This window comes from Dromiciops gliroides, chromosome 3 (genome assembly GCF_019393635.1).
Source record: "Dromiciops gliroides isolate mDroGli1 chromosome 3, mDroGli1.pri, whole genome shotgun sequence".
Classification (NCBI taxonomy): domain Eukaryota; kingdom Metazoa; phylum Chordata; class Mammalia; order Microbiotheria; family Microbiotheriidae; genus Dromiciops; species Dromiciops gliroides.
In genome coordinates this window covers 474,493,491-474,513,048 of record NC_057863.1, presented here as the reverse complement: position 1 = coordinate 474,513,048, position 19,558 = coordinate 474,493,491, and the positions used below count along the sequence as shown (strand labels likewise).

General features: G+C 37.9%; 1 protein-coding gene across 6 annotated transcripts in view; it reads right to left on the bottom strand.

Annotated features, from left to right (window-relative positions):
• The window catches only part of STARD13 (StAR related lipid transfer domain containing 13), a 681,455-nt gene that overhangs the window by 33,570 nt on the left and 628,327 nt on the right, over nt 1-19,558 (bottom strand). For all 6 annotated transcript variants that reach the window (XM_043992799.1, XM_043992801.1, XM_043992800.1 and 3 more), the window contains 4 exons: nt 15,785-15,848; nt 4,279-5,669; nt 2,755-2,928; nt 1,382-1,541 (listed from right to left, as the gene is read on the bottom strand). In XM_043992799.1, coding sequence (XP_043848734.1) covers nt 1,382-1,541; nt 2,755-2,928; nt 4,279-5,669; nt 15,785-15,848 — 1,789 coding nt within the window. The remainder of the gene's footprint in view (nt 1-1,381; nt 1,542-2,754; nt 2,929-4,278; nt 5,670-15,784; nt 15,849-19,558) is intronic.

The window sequence follows — 19,558 nt, the reverse complement described above, 5'->3', positions numbered from 1 at the left end:
CTTTAAAAAAAAGAGAGAGAGAAGGAATAAAGAGAGATGTATGGCCTAAATCTTAAAACAAAGAAAGAAACAGGGAAAAAGAACATAAGAAAAAATGTAGACTTAATGAAGGAGGCCCAAAATTTAAAAAACAACAACAAAAAATAAGCAATACAGAACCTAAAGAACTTCTAGTTTCAAATAACCCTATCTGGAAGTCATCTGCAACATATCTTTAATGTAGGGGTTCTTTTTTATCCTGGGGTCTATGAATGTGTGTGTGTGTGTGTGTGTGTGTGTGTGTGTGTGTATAACTATATTTTGATAGGATTGGTTTCTTCCAAAATCCTATGTACCTTTATTTATTTAAAAATATTATTTTAAGCCAGTGAGTAGGGACTTCTAAAGGCTTTTTTTCCCCCACTGTCTCAAAAAATACTCATAGTTTTCACTTGAAAGAGGAAAACTGGGCTCATTAATAGTGCACAATTAATACAGTGCACAATGCCTTTTGACCTTGTCCAGACAAGCATAGTTTACTTTTCCCCCCTCTGCTGTTTCTGTTGTTGGTTGGATAAAAAGTGTCATTTGGTATAGCTGACATTATTTTCATATTTTTCTTTGTTATTCAATTGTTTCAATTGTGTCTGACTCTTCATGACCCCATTTGGGTTTTTTTTTGGCAAAGATACTAATAGAGGCGAACAGGGTGAAGTGACTTGCCCAGGGTCACATAGTCTGTTTCCCTTTTTTTATTTGTGGGGCAATGAGGGTGAAGTGACTTGTCCAGGGTCACACAGCTAGTAAGTATCAAGTGCCTGAGGCTGGATTTGAACTCAGGTCCTTCTGAATCCAGGAACAGTGCTTTACCCACTGCGCCACCTCGCTGCCCCTGGGTCACATAGTTAATAAGTGTCTGAGACCAGATCTGAACTCAGGAAGATGAATCTTCCTTACTCCAGGTCTGGCATTCTATCCACTGTATCACCCAGTTGCCCTCCATATTTTTCTTAGGTATATTTTTTAATGTAAATAAATGTGTCTTTGGTTTAGAGTTTCCTTGTAACACCAAGCTTATTCCATAGGCTTGCACCAGCCCATTAAAGGGTTCATAACACACAAAAAAGGGATAAGAACTGTCTGCTTTAAGGTGAGGATTTCCCACCTCCCCCAATTGTTGTGGAAGTTTCACTAAAACTTTCAAAAATAAACCCACATCATATCGCTTGGCAGACAGTTACTGGCTTGGGCCAAGTATAAACATTTAATGGAGAAAGAGTACCCCCATCTCCAAGCATGTCCTAACCAGCCCTCTGTTCCATGACACCATGCAGTTCCAAGGCAGTCTGGGTTCCTGTGAGGAGTCACTCCCCTTCTGGCTTAAAACGAAAAGATCATTTACCTGATCCAGGCAGTTGCTGCGAAGATACCTCAGCGCTTGCTGAATGCTCTGAGGAAGAGGCTGTCCTGTTCTCTGGACATGAACAATCAGTGGAACACCAAAGACATTCTTGTCTTTGTAGTCAGGGACTTTCATCCTCTTCATGAACTTTGGCACTGACCTAGAATTCACAGGAGCCAGGTTATGCAGGCTCGTAGGAAGGGTGGCTGTTTTTGCAAGAGCAAAAGCCTGGACTTTTTTAAAACCTCACTGAACACAAATAGAACTTACGTTTTTCCACTCTTAATGAATATCATATGAGACTTTTAAGGATTATGAGGCAAACAAATAGGATTCATTTTTAGCAGGAGATAGCTATAAACCCTGTTTTTCAAGGATAAGAAAGCTTGGCAGCCTTAAAGTTGAGTGGTTGTGATCTGAGGGAAGGAATACATTAAAAAAAAAACCAAAACAGTAAACAAATCAGGAAAAGGGGAATGTGCCCATCTTTAAAACCAGAATAGAAAGATAGCTTCTCTTTCTTTTACTTTAAGCTTCACTTTCAAAGATAGGAAATCAACACTTTAAAGCATATAAATGAGTAATTTATTTAACAGCTAATTATAATGCGTAATTTTGAGAATATGGAATTGTTACTATAAAAAATGGCCACATTTCTAATTTTTTCTAAATACTTTGATTGTCAATTAAGTTGGTATCAACGAGATTTAGAACAGTCCAGACAGAATTGATTTCTGACACTTCTGATATCTCAAATTCTCTAAACCACCTGAAACTGGTCCAACGTCAAGTCCAAATCTATATTTTTAGCCAGCTCCTTAGGCACAAGGTTTATTGTGTACTCTTGTTTGTATTTGCCAATGAAACAAAAATAGAAATTTTTTTTTGACAGGATTAGAAACTCTTGGAATTCAATAAATGGAATAAGTGTTGAGCTCTTCCAATAAGCTTCATACTTCTGAGGTACAAGCGACAGATGTTCCTTTTCAAACTGCCAGATTAATTTTATGGCAAGTTTATTTTTAATTCTTCTGTTTATAATTGATCATCCTTTACTCATCTTCTTTCCACCCCACCCCTCCCCTTTCCTAGAACCTGGCTACCTTCTCCAGAAACCAACTGAGGACTACAAATAAAGCAAAGCTTACTAGAATCAACGTATCTGCTGGCTGTGACTGCCCATAATGATGTGCCGGGCTGCAGATGGCAAAGTAAGGCTTAATGGATCACACTCAGTAAACTACAGAAAAGGTCGCACTGCTGGGCTGGCTTTTCAGAATACAGAAAATAAAGAGATCAAGGCTTTGCTACTACCTTAAGTGGCTTCAGACTAGAATAAACAATTTATTCTTAGGTAAATATATGCTCCTTACCATGTCCAGCCGTGTTTATTTGACATGGAATATTTCTCCATGATGGCAGTGAGGCGAAGGAGGGAGAATCGCTGGAGGAGATTCAACTGGCCAGCTGTCTGATTACTGATTTGTGGAGATGCTATGGAGTGAGTTGGCTGATGGGAGATCTGGAAACTATTCCATCGTAACCTCCTTTACCAGAAGACCAAAGAAATAGATTATTATATTACTCAAAAATACATGACGATGATTTATAAGTATTTGGCAAGGGTTAATACATGTGCAGAGGTAAGAAAACCAAAGACAGCAAGGTAGTACAGTGGATAGAAAAAGCATTGGACTTTAAGGCAGGATGTGAGTTTAAATCTAGTCTCATCCACTTATTAGCTGTGTGACCCTGGGAAAGTCACAATTTATCTGCCTCAGTTTCCTGATCTGTAAAATGGAGATAATGATAGCTCCTACTTCATAGGGTTGTTGTGAGGACAAAAGGAGATAATATTTGTAAAGTTGCAGATAGAAAGAGCAAACTCATTGGGTCATATTCTGTAAACTATAGAAAAGGTAGCATGGCTAGGATGGCCTTTTACAACAGAGAGAACATTAAAGCTTCATATAAGTACTATATATTATCATTGTCATTATTATTATTAACCATATAAAATAAGGAAATACAAAACTCCATCTCCTTTTGAGTTCCAAAGAGATTTTTTTAAACAAATAAATATTTCTTAAATATTCAGAGGTTATAGAGTAGTTAGCAAAACTACTGTTGTATCTATATTACTTATTGTAGAAAAGCAGTTTTCTATATTACTTTTCAAATGATACTTTGCATTTCTATTTAAAACTATTGGGTATTTCTATTAACTCCAACTTTTCATATAAAATTCATTTGAGTTGGGGGTGGGGTGACAAATACAAATTAAATATGTTCACAGTAATGATACATTTCTTTTTCTTTTCTTTTTTTATTGGTGAGGCAATTGGGGTTAAGTGACTTGCTCAGGGTCACACAGCTAGTAAGTGTCAAGTGTCTGAGGCCTGATTTGAACTCAGGTCCTCCTGACTCTAGGGCTGGTGCTTTATCCACTGCGCCACCTAGCATGGATACTATATTTCAATGAACCCCAGAGATGTTTCCTGGATCTGCCACATACAAGTACTAATCTACAATGTTCTGTAGGAAAGAAAGAAAGGGTCTATACCAGATAATCACCATTCACCAGATAATCACCAGTGGCATTTGCATTCTGAGTCAAGACTCTGGTGTTTATTAAAGTGCATTTCAAACCAAGACCAAATTTACAAAAGACTATCCTGCCATGTCGCAGAGATCCTCCTTTTGATTAAATTTAAAATTGTACATCACAATCAAACATTCTGACCAAACTTATGAAGCAGAAAGAGAACATTCAGGAATATAGGAATTCAAATTAGGTTCAATCACTGGATTCTTCTTCTGAATGATACATTTCTGTGGACATAGTTCCCTCACAATTGGTAGAGAAAAAAGGTAATAGCATCACTGTTATTACCAACCTGTTTGGCCTGGTGAGTGATGCCCCAACACCAGAATCCCTCCTTTCTCTGACTCCAGCTGCCTCTGAGTCATTAAGCGAAGTTCCATCCCTTTCCATATCACTGGGTGTTGTACGACCATCAGAAACAGAGTTCCCTTCAAAATCTAATGTAATCTGGTTGGGAGGTGGAAAGGGTGACAAGCCAGGTTCCCCAACTAATGCATCATCTGTCTGTGTTTCAGGCAAGACATTCTTTGACCAGTGGTTCACTACCTCTTGGAGTCCATTAACATGTTGCAGAATGTCATCTAAATGGGGGAAGAGGTCATCTTTCTCTAAGTCCAAAAGATCTCCAGTGCTGGCATACAAGTGTGAGCCTGGGACATTGTCATAAATACTAACTCTACTTTCTCTGTGACAAGAAGCCATAAGTCTGGGTTCTTTTGTACTAGGGCACTGCTGCCTGCCCAGAGAGATGCTGCCCGTCCGCCAGTTCACCCCATTGCTATTATCTGTTGGCGAGAGGCTCTCAATAGAAAGTGCTTTAGGGAAAGTTCCTGGTTTGTGGTCTTTGGGGATATGGACCACAAGGTTCTCCTGGGAGTGAAAGTCATTTTTATGGTTTTGGTCTATGACTTCCTGTAGTACCGTCCCAGACAGAACATCTAGGTCTTCCAGATACATCCCCCCTCGTTTGTTGGCTTCGTGGCACTTGCGATCCTTCAAGCAGGGTGTGCTCACGCCGCTGCTGCTGTTTTCTGATTGGCTGCTATCGCTGCTGGATTTGGCAGAGAACGGAAGTCCTTTCTTGGCTGTGTCTTGGGCTGAGTTTTGGAAATCCCCATTTGCTAATGGAACACAGTGCATGGTCTTTAAGGATTCTGGCTCCTGTTGAAGGACGGGCCCACTTATCACCAAGCCACCTGTCCTTGCTGATCCCTTTACCTTGCCATGAGTCCCTCTGGGCCTTAGTGTCTCCATGCGTTTTAAGAAAGATTTGGCTCTGGTTCGCGTTGGTTTCTCATTCTTTGGGTGAAAAGTATAATTGGCAACGTCTTTGGGATTCTGTAATAAGCTGCTGCTGACTAAAGTGGAGTCAAGCATGACTGAGGCTTCCCCGCAGTACTGTCCAGAACAGTCATATGCCTCTCTGTGAATGCCAGATTGGCTCCTGTTGTCGCTCCCTCCACTGCTCTCACTGTGAATAGAAGAGACCTCAGGCTCGCTCAGGTCAGTAAGGACGCTCTCGCTGCTCGTGGTGGTTTTCATTCTGATGTCCCCAGATGATCCATGTTTGTTGGCCTGGGGGAACAATGTGTGGATGTCGTCCACTCGAGACCATCTCCTGCTCGTCCTTTGAAAAGTCCATTTGTTACTGATGCATAGATCTTCTTCATCTGAGTCATCACTCTGAAAAACATGATGGCAAAATATAATATCTGGAGAACTCTGCTGTTTGTGGAGCAGTGGAAAGTATGTGGAAGTGGGAAGTCTAGTTCCTACTTCTGCTACTAACTCACCATGCAATTTACTCTGAGCCTCAGTTTTCTCATCTGTATAATGAGAAGATGGAATGTTTTTGAGGTAGCATCCTATTCTTACTGAAATGTATAATCTATTGAAAAATAGAAGCTGCTGCCCCTCACGAGCATTACCTCTCACTTCCCTGGTTTTCACTCATTCATTTTACTCATCCCCTCTGGTTTTCCCAAGCAAATTGAAACCCACCATTCCTTTTACCTATCCATAGTAGTTCTGCTTTCAGTCCTCCCAGATATCCTATGATGCCCTAATTTCCTAAGCCTGTCCACATCTCTTCTATTATTCATATAGGTTCTAGAAGCACCACCTCTACAAGGACTTCCATGATTGACTACCAAGAGATGATGTTTTTTTCCTGGCCTCACTGTCTATAACATAAAACTCTGATAATATCCTCTTCACTGTTCGACCCTTTCCCCTGACTCCATAAACTGAACATTTATTAGTACTATCATTATTATATTTATTTTGTTTGGTGTTTCTTCAGTTATTTTTAGTAAGCCATATTCTTGATGTGGTTTGTCTGTGCCAATGTTAATGTAAGATTATTTCTTTAGAAGTCAATGAGGGAATTAGCCTGGTGCTTTATGAGCATATTAATCTAGTGGTTACTGGGGTGGTCATTTCTGGTCATCTAGCCTGAGGAGCGGTGTAGTATAATGGAAAGTACATTGTGGTTTGAGTAAGAAAGACCTAGATTTGAGATCCAGCGCTTCTCCTTACTAGCTGCATAACCTGAACATATACCCCTCACCTATAAGTCTTAATAATTACATGGGTTTCCAGTGTGAGAAAGCAGTCAAGGAAATGAAAGCAACCTGCGGCAGAACAAAGAAAGAGGATCCAGGTCTAGGGAGGAGATACTACTGCTACAGTTTGCTGAACACTCCTAGAATACTGTGTTTTGTTCTTAGCACCACATTTGAAGAAGGAGATCATGAAAGAGGAGATCATTTACTAGGTCATCTCGAAATGAACAACCAGAATAGTGAAGGAAAGGCTCCAAGTTCAAGGCACATGAAGATTGGCTGAAGAAGCAAGAAAAGAGAAGGCTGAAGGAGAAAAGAAGTCACACGATGGCCCAAATCTGTCCTTCCATAACTTCCACCTATGGTTCTCCAGGGCCAAGTGGAACAAATCTATTGTGACTTTTTTCAAATACATGATGGCAAAAGTGGTGGTAAAAGGTTGCTTATTCATAACTTAGGAGGATGGGTTGAAGAAATTGTGTACGTTTAGCATGGGAATGAAAAGACTTTGGGGAGAAGGGATGAAAATTGTCTTCAAATATTTGAAGATTTTCACCCAATGGTAGAAACTGCAGAAGAATGGAATTAGGCTCCATGTAAGGAAAAACATTCCCAACAATTAGAGCTATCCAAAGGAGGAATGGGTTGTCTAAGGAGACAAAGGGCTTTCTCTCTAACTAAAGGTCTTCAAGTAAAGGTTTGATGACCACTATAGGAGACAGCCAACTGGTATTCATTAAGCACTTACTATGTGCCTTCCAGTGGGGCAGCTAGGTGGTGCAGTGGATAGAGAGCTGGCCTGGAGTCAGGAAGACTCATCTTTCTGAGTTCAAATCTGGCTTCTGACATTTACTAGCTGTGTGACCCCATTTGCCTCAGTTTCCTCATCCATAAAATTAGCTAGAGAAGGAAATGGCAAACCACTTGAGCATCTTTGCCAAGAAAACTCCAAGAGGGATCACAAAGAGTTGGATATGACTGAACAACAACAAAATGTGCATGCCAGTCAATAAAATAGCACTGCGCTAAGTGACACGAATAGAAGAAAGGCAAAAACACAGTGCCTCCTATCCAACACCTCAAACGTGGAAACGGAATACAGACAAAATTTAGACATGTTAATTTGGGAGTAGTCTCAGAGGGAAGACACCAAGATTAAGGAGGCCTGGAAAACCTTCTTGCAGAAGGTGGGATTTTAGCTGAGACTCTAAGTAAGCAAGGGATTCTCTGGAGAAGATTCTTGCTCACAGGTTGGACTTGGCCCAACTTTAAGATTCTATAAAAGCCTTTTGTAAATATAATTCCCTCTATAAAGCTGCTGCAGCATCAACAACTACATCAGCAACAGCAACAAGTACAAGGACAACAACAACAATAAGAAGTACAACAACAACAAAAGAACTACTCCTACTCCTATTCCAACAAACTTCCAATGCAGGTCAGTAACCATTTTGCAATTTGTAATCTCAGAGTTGCCTGGGGTAGTGAGAGGTTAAGTCACTTGTCTAGGGACACACATTAATCAGCATTAAAGGGGAGACTTGAACCTTATTGATTCTGAGGTCAGCTCTCTATCTGCATTACATCACAATGTTTCATCAAAAGTCATTATTATTGGTTGTAATATCACAGCAAAGAATTTTAAAAATCTGCATCAAGTAGCCCAAAGGTAAGGAAGCACTCTTCCTATGTACATGTATGATGTTTACTGTACCTCAATTTTAAATAAGAGTCAGTCACTTAAATTTTTATTAAAATTCAACTCAAATCAAAATTATTTCGATATTCTGTTTTAATTTTAATATTTATTTCTACAAACTCACATTTAAGATATATGGTAGATATATCAAAAAAGAAGCACTCACTAGTAGGATAACCTTGGGAAAATATCACCTCCCTGTGCTTCCTTTTCCTAAAGGAAGTAAAGTGATTAGAAGATTCGATCTCTATTGACCTTTCTTATTCTAAAAACTATGATTCTAATACAAAAGTCCAATTTTAAAAAATGAACAAAATAAATAATATCTGGGTATATGTAGTTAACTAAAACTACAAAAATTAACTTTGTATGTTAGCACGAGTTAGTTGTGGTGTTGTTCAGTCATTTTTTGGCTGTGTCCAACTTTGTGACCCCATTTAGGGTTTTCTTGACAAAGATACTGGAGTGGTTCACCATTTCTTTCTCCAGCTCATTTTACAGATGAGGAAATGGAAGTAAATAGGAATAAGTGACTTGCCTGGGGTCCCACAGCTACTAAGTGTTTGAGGCCAGATTTGAACTCAGGAAGATGAGTCTTCCTGACTCCAGGCCCAGCACTCTAACTGCTTTGCCACCTATCAGCCCTTAGTTGTGAGCTGGCTACAAAACATTTCTTACTAATGTTAAGTGTTCATGACTTCCTGTATTGTCAGATTTTAGAGCTGGGAACATAAAGAAACTTTGGCTGTGAGGAAGAAAACAGCATAAAGTCTTATTTGAACAGTTTCTAATTATTTTCACTAGCTGGAGATAGGGAAAGAAAAATCAGTACTCCTCACGTGGTATTAATGACTGTCCTTTAAACATTCCTTGTGACCCCTTCCTTGGAACACTGATAGAAGCAATCTAAAACTATAGTTTTCCCCTATGCAAGCTATGAGTTTATATTAGATAAAAAGAAGGAATAGTAAAATGTTAATCATGGAATCTTAAAAGTTGTGATAGGCTCAGTGGATAAAGCAGCAGCCCTGAATTCAGGAGGACCTGAGATCAAATCCAGCCTCAGACACTTGACAGTTACTATCTGACCCTAGGCAAGTCACTTAACCCTCATTGCCCTGGGGGGAAAAAAAGAAAAAAAAAGTTGTGATAGGCTCAACTCATGGTATAGTAGAATGCGCACTGGATTTGGATCAAAAGAGCTTGATTAAAGTCCTAGCTTTGCTATTTACTCTTTATATGACCTTTGGCAAGTCACACAACCTTACTGAAATTCAGAAAATGCCCTTTTGAAAATTTGGCACACAGATAGAATACTGCAAACAATTGTTTAAACAATGAAAAACTTCAACAAAATTGCAGGATATAAAATAAACCCATCAGCATTTCTATATCCTACCAACAAAACCCAGACGGAAAAGATAGAAAGAGAAATTCCATTTAAGATAACTATAGACAATATAAAATGTTTGGGAGTTTACCTGCCAAGACAAACCTGGGGATTATGTAGAAATAATTACAATAGAACTTTTCACACAATAATAAAAACAGATCTGAAGAACTGGAGAAATATTAAGTGCTCATGGATAGCTGAGTTACCTAAGTTAATTTAATTATTTAGTACCATACCAAAAAGAATTATTTTGTAGAGCTAGAAAAAATATTAATGAAATTCATCTAGAAGAACAAAAGGTCAAGAATATCAAAGGAATCAATGAAAAAATATTAAGGAAGGCAAACTAGCAATATCAGATTTCAAACTATATTACAAAGTAGGTAATCATCATATAACATAGTACTTGCTAAGAAATAGAGTGGTAGCTCAATGGAATAGATTAGGTACAAAATACACAGCAGTAAACGACCATAATAATCTAGTGTTTGATAAACTCAAAGATCCAAGCTTTTTGGGTAAGAACTGAACATTTGGCAAAAATTGTTGGGAATAGTAGAGAGTTGTTTGGCAGAAACTAGACATAGACCAAAATCTTACGTTGTATACCAATCAATAGTTATATGAAAAAAATGCTCTAAATAACTAAAAAGAAGTGCAAATTAAAACAACTTTGAGATACCACCTTATACATATCAGATTGGCTAACATGACAGAATAGGAAAATTACAAATGCAGGACTGGATGTGAAAAAATTGGGGACACTAATGCACTGCTGGTGGAGATGTGAACTAGTCCAACCATTCTGAAGAACAATTTAGAACTATGACCCAAGGGGTATAAAACTGTGCATACCTTTGACCCAGCAATTTCACTACTAGCTCTGTATCCTGAAGAGATGAAAGAAAAGGGAACAGGACCTACATGTACAAAAATACTTACAGCAGCTCGTTTTGTGGTGGCAAAGAATTGGAAATCAAGGGGATGCTCATAAATTGGAGGATGGCTGACAAGTCAAGTTGTCATATAGGATTGTGATAGAATACTTTTTTTTTTTTTTGAGAGGGGCAATGAGGGTTAAGTGACTCGCCCAGGGTCAAACAGCTAGTGTCAAATGTCTGAGGCTGGATTTGAACTCAGGTCCTCCTGAATCCAGGGCTGGTGCTTTATCCACTGCGCCACCTAGCTGCCCCCGATAGAATACTATTGTGATAAAAGAAATGACATGGGGATGATTTCAGAAAAATCTGGTAAGACATATGAATTTGTGCAAAATGAAGTGAGCAGAACCAGGAGAACACTGTACATAGGAACACCAATACTGTAATGATTATCAACTGCAAAAGACTTAGTTATTCTGATCAAAACAATGATCCAAGACATTTCCATAAGAACCCATGATGAAAAATGCTATCCTACCTCCAGAGAGAGAACTGATGAAACTAAATACTGACTGAAGCTTACTTTTAAAATTTATTTTTATTGTTTTATTTTGGTTTTGTTTTTTGCAACATGGCTAATACAGAAATATATTTTGCACAACCTCGTACATATAATCAAAATCAAATTGCCTTTTCAAAGAGTGGGGAAGAATGGGAGAGAGGGAGAGAATTTGGAACTCAAATTTTTTTAAATGATTGTGAAAATTTTTTTAAATTGGGCAATATTTAACAAAATAAAAATAATTTAAAAAGAAAAAAGAACCTCTAAAAACCCTGAAGACCATTTTAGCAGATATCAAAATCTATCCTCTGGTGGGCTCTCTTTACCTTCAATTGAACAGGGACAAACTGAAGCTGTTTTTGTGGATATTTCTGTCTCTGCAGCTGCAGATGCAGGCCTCTCTGCTTTGCATGATTTATGAAGATTTAAAAAAAAAAAAAACGTGACTGCCTTCATATAGAGGAGCTTTGTTCCCAGGGAATTTGTTCAAATAAAGACATCACTGTATATCAAAATTTATAGTAGACCACTAGGTCCCTTGAGTGAGCATTTATAAAAAAAGCCCATTTTGGAGGCTGGGGGACCCCAACAAATATTTAAAAAGTATAAGGGAACTTAAAAAATAAGTTGAGATCCTTTAAAGTAGAGCAGTATTTAATGCTGGCTCCATCTTGCTCTCAAAAGCTAACTCGAATAAGGTCACTGATGCTAGGAAATGAGACACGGTCTTGAGGATACTCTGGTTAAATTAGGATTCTTTTCTTTTTACTGAGCAGATGGGGCACCAAGATGTGGAGTTAGAAGTCCACATTTTGCAGAAGCAGCACATTGCAGTCAAAGAACAAGAACAAGTGGGAAAACAGCTAATAAGGACGAAGTTACTCCAGGGAAATATTGCTGTATTTGGGTCACTGTGACCCATCTAAAGAAAACAAGCTACCTATGGATATTTCAGAAGCCGCCAAATCCCACTTGAGCATTCAAATTAGCTAAGACTCAAGGGGCACAAGACTAAGTCTGTAATGCTCGCCACTCCATGGGAGTGGAGTGAATAAAACTTCCTTGCTAGCGCTCTCCCACTGAGGGTTGCTGGAAGATATTAGTTTGCTGGGAGATGCGGGGGTGTATAGTAGTAAGAGAAAACTTTGAAGGGTCATGGTTTCTGTGGCAACAGCTGTTATTCCTCTTAAAATGATCAGGGTGCTGTGTGACACACGGATATAGCTGTTCTATCCTCTTTCCCTTTGGGCCATTCTTCATGTTAATCTAAATTAATTTGTAACTTTAGTCCCTGTTTTTGTGTTAACCATCTCTTGGATGTTTCACAAGGGCTACAACCTTCTAGGATAAGAATGAAGCACTCCCCTCTGTGTGTGGAGGCTTGGGTTGGACTATGAAGGTCTAGGGAAGCAGGGTTACATGAGTTTCAGATGGAAAACCTGAAGCACAGCACTATTGTACATTCTTTTTCTCCAATATCACATAGAGCATTTTGGCAGTCATCCATCTCTGACTTGTAGTCTAGCCTGGCACAACTTAATATGAATACTACAATGTATGGGGAATGCCATGAACTAAGGGTAAATAGGAAAAGTAACGCTGAGGAAAAATTGACACTGTTTTCCAATCTGGAAGCAGGGGATCCTTATGAGCTGCAAAAGGCAGGAAGTCCAGAGTCACACAGGGATTTGGTTATGGAACTGACATTAAGGTTAACAGGAATTAAAAAGGGGAATTGCACCCAAGTAAAATGAAGAGTGAATGAAGGAATCCTTTAAGACTCTATATTGGTTGAGGGGTTTTAGAGGATGAGAAGGATGATTTGGCTATTACTGATTGGCTTTCAAGAAAATGTCTCTTTGGCCAGGGTTATGTGAACTTTCTAGATTAGGGATTTTTAAACTGGGGGGGGGTGTCTGTGAACTTAATTTTAATATAATAAACTATCTCTGTACTCCTATATATTTCATTTTATGCATTAAAAACCATCATTCTGAGTAGGGGTCCATATATTTTACTAAACTACTAAAGGGATCCATGACAGAAGAGGTTAAGTGTCCCAGTAGATGCGCAATCAAGACCTGTATCTTTTCCAACTACCAAGAATTTCACTGGTACAGTAGGTAGATCCTTATACTATTTTCTACTGGAAGCCTATGAATGGCCATTGAGGTTTGTGTGTGTGTGTGTGTGTGTGTGTGTGTGTGTGTGTGTGTGTGCAAGCACATGCGTGGGTGCATGTGGTTTACAGTTGGTATCTGATGAAGAACCAGAGGTCAAACGGAGGCATATTAACCATGTCTGCCTGAAGAATCATGGTTAGTCTCAGCAGAGTCATCACACAGCCCTTGGTTCAATCATCAATAATGTGCTAATTAGAACAAAAATCAAATAACTAAATAGCCCCATAGGGCAGTGAAGTTAAAGTCTTAACTATTCACTTTCAGAGGCGAATGTTTCATTTTTAAAAGGCATGGGCACAGGCAGTGGACCTGAGATTTTACTGGTTTAGGGAACCATCAATGCTGGCTGGCACCTTCTCAAGGACTTTAGAGTTGAGTTGTCTCAAGCACTGAGAGATTAATCAATCTGTCTAGGGTCATCAGTCATTATGTGCCAAAGGCAGGATATGAACCAAGATCTTCTTGGTTCTGTGACTATTCTCTAACAGTATATTACACTGCTTAATTTTCAATAAAAATTGGGTCATGGTATTAACATTAGTTCAGGTGACAAAATGCACCTAACTCTTAAAAAAACATCCCTCACTTGTGCCATCTGGGAAATATACTTTTCCAATATTTAGGCTCAGGAGGCAGTCACTCATTCAGGTTGCTATGTATCTTTAGGAGGTCTCAAGGCTTAAGGAAATGCGAGTATTCCTCAGCTCAGTGAGCTGGGTGATTATGTCTCCAAGATAAACCTTTATAGGACTTCCCTCCATTGGTTTAAGCAAACCTGAACTTCTGCAGACTGAAGAAGGGGGTTATGGCTTTTGTTTTCATTTCAGTTTTGTTTGGTTTTTCTAACCAGATTTTTCTTGCTTGACTTCACAAAGCTATTACCACAGTATATAAGAAGTACTGTTGCTTTTTTTCCTTCTTCTTGCTATCTCATTTTCCCCAGTCATTTGAAGTTTCAATGAAGTAGGGTTGTGGTCTCTGATTTTTTTTGGGGGGTGGGGGTGGGTTAAATCATTCATCCTCTACTTAGTGCCTATCAGTGTTTGCATTCAGTTCCAGTTACTATCCTATAAGTATCTGTAAGGGGTTTAGAGTAGTTGAGTTCATAATGTAAAACAGGGATTTATTCTTAGTTGTTTTCTAGTATCATAGCCATGAATACCGGTTATTGTTGAAATCTGTGAGTAGGTAGAGAGTAAGTCACAATGGCTATCTTGAAAACCAAGACCACTGCCCCTAACCCAACCCCTTCTACCACCCCACCTCCACCCACCTTTACAATTTGAAAAGGAAGTTTCTTGTGACAGCTGTGGTTGAGCAATGACTAAGAGATTTTGATAAGTAATCAAATTAAGTAGGAAAATCCAACATAGCAGCTCTGCACATTAAGTTTATGGAAGAGCATTTGTGTAGTTAAAATGGTATAAGGCCACCAAGTGAATAAACTAGTGGTGATATCAAAAGTATTTCATGTCTATATAATGTTCAAAAGCTGTCAGTAATTAAAAAGGAACAGGATCATTTTATTTGGCAAAGGTAAATGATACCACTGATTTTATTATTTTTCTCTTGAAACATGCCACTAATATATGCAAGTGTCCGACATATATAAATACACATATACATGTCGTAAGCATGTTTGTACTTTGGGTACCCATACTTCAGGCACAAAGGTGTGGCTCCTCTTGGCTTCAATAAGAACCATGTGTGTACTCAGAGCAAAATTTGACCCTTATTCTTTAAATAGTGAGTACATTTCTCAAGAGGGCTATTCAGCATAGCAGCTGTTATGAGGTTTCTTCCCATATTCTTCTCTGCTATTTTGATTGAATAAACCACTCAACTTTTAATGTTGGGGTTTTTTTTGATATTCCTTTTCATTTTTTTTGCTTATTTTCCTTCAAACTCTAAGGCCCAATATTGTGCTTTTGAGGTGAGCTATACCAAAATCTATCTAATTGTGCTTTTCCTAGAACAGTTAAATTTAAGATTCTTAAAGTTTCAGTTACTCAAGATTGATTCTAACACCAACAGTTTTCACATATACATAAATGGACATGCTCATACAGATCCCTACACCCACCCCAGAATGTGAAATCCATACTTTATCAAATCTGCAAATTTGTTTTCTTTATTTGAAAAAAAAAACCCACTGAATATTTCTTTTATGATTTAGGAAGATAAACATATGGCTTTCCATATGGCCACACACTATCACTTTCAATAAGTTATTGATCTAGCCTGCAAAGACTAACTTCTGAATAATTAATACAAACAATAGTTATCTTAGGGTATATTTTAGATCTCCAAGAAAACCCTTTGGAAAAAATGCCAAGAAAATGGCATGTTGTTGGTCATAGCTAAACTGCTTAATGCAATATTAAAAAAAACACACACCATATAAGCTTCAAAATTTTTCCTCTCAGCATTAAAATAGGAAGTCCATCTAGTTCAAAACCATAGAAGCACAGCTTTTCCACCATTACAGGCATTATTTTGATGATTTCTTCGCCTACCTTTTTCCTTTGGAAGTTCACATCAAGTTTCATTGAGGCACACTTGTTCAATGTGTTGAGTCGTCTAAAAATAAAGCAAAACAAGATGACCACAAACAGTATTGAGGGCAGAAAAAACCCCACAAAACCTTTTTTCAGTTTGACAGGCCTCCAAAAAGGATCCTTTTCCCCCTTTCATTAGCATGCTTATAACATCAACAAACAGTAATCTGTACTCTTTCTATACTGTCATGTCAGGATGCGAGCTATTAAAAATATGTTGATAAATTAAACAGGCTGTTAAGCATTCCAACATGTCATTTGAAAAAAAAAAACTGGTACCTTAGAGAGGGTCTTTAACTTTTAATGTTTTATAGACATTCAGTCTTTCTAGAAGTTTTCATGATCTAAAGTAATGAACTTCCCAACCCATGATAGAAGAAAACATTTTATCGCATTTGCTTTATGACGGCCTGCATCCTTATAAGTTTGGCCAATAAGTGCCTCCTGTTCTGGTCAGAAAGGTTTAGTTTTGAAAATTCTATTATTTTTTTCAGTACTTTATGAGATGGAAGCTGTTCACTTGAATAAATTTAAGTGACAACCTAAGGGAACATATGAATTGAATTTATTTAGTTTTTAATAAATTATGTTGTCTACTTTATAGCCATTTACTTTATTCATTCAATAAACATTAGACATTTAACAAATGTAATACACCACAGTAGATACTGGGGGAGAGACAAAGATAAATAGGGCACGCAAAGCTACCCAAAAAGAACTTCTAATAAAGTAGGGGTAAGACAAATAACTTGTTAGATGTAGGTAAATAATAATATCTATCTATGGGTGTTGTGGGGGTCCAATTACCCAGAGTGTTTACTTTCTCCCCTTTCTCATCTCTAGAAGAAGGTAATCAGGTGAAACTAGATAAGAAACTAAAAACACTTTCCTTTCCTTTTTCTTTGTATCTCTGGTGACGTTTCATTAGGTAGGAATTGAAACTATTGGTCAAAATGATGTTTTCCATTATCTGTTGATTTCATTTATCTGTGTTATTCAATTTTCTCATACGCCAATATTCAATGTCTCTACTCTCATCAATGTGTGTGCTCCATCAATGAAGATGGAATCATCCATATTTTCTCATCCTGTGTGATTCCTATCCAGGTCTTTCTAGAAATCTACATAATGCATCAGAGACCTGTCTCTAGGTATTTTAATATTTCATGGTTACCAAAGCAATATATGGACAGTTCACATGTTGTCAACCCTAGTTCAATATATGAATAGCCCAACTTCTTTTCCAGAGATAAATGTCCTTGATTACATTTTTGCTACTTCTTGTGTAAAAGTCATTGACATCCTTATCCTAGAATGCACTTAAACCCAACAAACACCTTTCACTTGTCCTTTGGATCATATACTACTTGGATTCTTCTGATGCTGTGGTGTTTCATGATTTATAGGTATAAAGCTCCACTGGGAATCACAGTTCAAAGATGTACTTGGCGGGGCAGGGCTTGTGATCTCTGAAAGCTCTGTCCAATTTCTCAAATGCAATTTAGCTCACGCCTCCCCTATTCAATTCTGTAATTGGCCCTCTGATGCATAATGATGGATTAACTTAATGGCCTACACATACAGCTGCATATGACAAAGTTTGATGTAATCAGCACAATGTCATGCCCAAACAGGAGCATGTAGAGAATACCTCAGTGAATCAATACACTGTTGGTGTGGCTATGAATTATGAGAAATTCAAAGAAATACTGGAAGACTTAGAAGAACCGATACATGATGAAGGAAACAATCTGAAGAGAAATACACATACAATGACTAAAATGATATAATATATAAAGGAATACAAAGCCAAAATGCATCAGAATTTAGACTATAAACTATCTAATCTTGGTTCCAGATGAACTGATGATAAAATGTGCGTAAGTCCTGCAGGTCACAGTCACTATGTTAGTTTGTTATACTTGTTTTTCTCTGTTTTAAGAGAGAGGGGGGTTTTGATGAGAAGTAATAGTGTTGTGAACATGCAAAAACAGCAATGAACCATTTAAAAATAAAGATAACTGCTAAGCAACATTTACAGCAAATCCCTTTTCTATTTAGAGATGGGGCATGGTTATGGTTTAAAGGATATATAATTTATCATTCATTCATTCATTTCTGGGGCAATGAGGGTTAAGTGACTTGCCCAGGGTCACACAGCTAGTAAGTGTCAAGTGTCTGAGGCCGGATTTGAACTCAGGTCCTCCTGAATTCAGGGCCAGTGCTCTATCCACTGTGCCACCTAGCTTCCCCAGGATATATAATTTATACCTCATAATATTGTTATTCAGAGGACCATTGAATAAAGTTCTCTCTGGTTATATCTATCAGGGAATCTTGTATCATACTAACATGCATAGGGGACACCTTGCAGAGAAATCTTTGAGTCTGAGATATTCTCCACTAAGTCAAATCCTTAAAAAAAGTCAATAATGCATATGTTCTGCAAGGGTATGGGCAGACTTTAAAAAATAATAAACATTATTATTTATAGTTTTGAGTTCTAATTTTTGTCCATCCTTCCCTCCCTCCCCTCACCCCTCCCTAAAGTGGTAAGCAATTAGATATGGGTTATACATGTACAGCTATATAAAACGTTACTGTATTAGTCATCTTGTACAAGAAAACTTGAATAAAAGAAAAAATAAAGTAAAAAATAGCATGCTTCAGTCTGTGTTCAATCAATATAAGTTCTTTCTTTGGAGGTAGTATGCTTCATCATTAGTCCTTTGGGATTGTCTTGGATAATTGTATTGTTGAAAATAGCTAACTCATTCACAGTTGTTCATCAAACAATATCACTGTCTCTGTGCACAGTGTTCTCTTGGTTCTGCTCACTTCACTATAACATAATTTCATACAAATCTTTCCAGGTCTTTCTGAAATCATCCTGCTTGTCATTTCTTATAACACAATAATATTCCATCACCATCATATACCACAGCTTGTTTAGCCATTTCCCAATTGATGGGCATTCCTTTGGTTTCTAACTCTTATCCACCACAAAAAGAGCTACTATAAATAATTTTGTACAAATAGCTATTTTTCTCTTTTTTGGGATGTTTTTGGGATATAAACCTAGCAGAAGAGGTATTGCTGGATCATAGGGTATACACAGATGGGTAAACTTTTGCAGGTAATTTTTTTTTCTTAAAAAAAAAACCACAACACATTTGTATTTAAAGTTTTGAATTTCAAATTCTATTTCTCCCTCCCTCCACCCTCCCCAAGGCAGTAAGCAAACAGATATAGGTTATACATACACAATTATGTAAAACATTTCCATATTAGTAATTTTGTATGACTCAAATAAAAGAAAAAATGAAAGAAAGTGACAAATAGCATGCTTCTGTCTATTCAGTTAGCATCAGTTCTTGCTCTCGAGGTGGACAGTCTGCTTCATCATTAGTCCTTTAGGATTATCTTGGATCTTTGTATTGCTGAGAATAGTATGTCATTCACAGCTTTTCACTGAATAATTATTATTGCTGTTACTGTGTATAACATTTTCCTGTTTCTGTTCGCTATACATCAGTTTATGTCTTTCCACATTTATTTGAAATCATGTGCAGGTGATTCTTTGTTTTTTGGCAGGGCAATGAGGGTTAAGTGACTTGCCCAGGGTCACACAGCTAGTAAGTGTCAAGTATCTGAGGCCAGATTTGAACTCAGGTCTTCCTGAATCCAGGGCCAGTGCTCTATCCACTGTACCACCTACCTACCCCTCTCCTT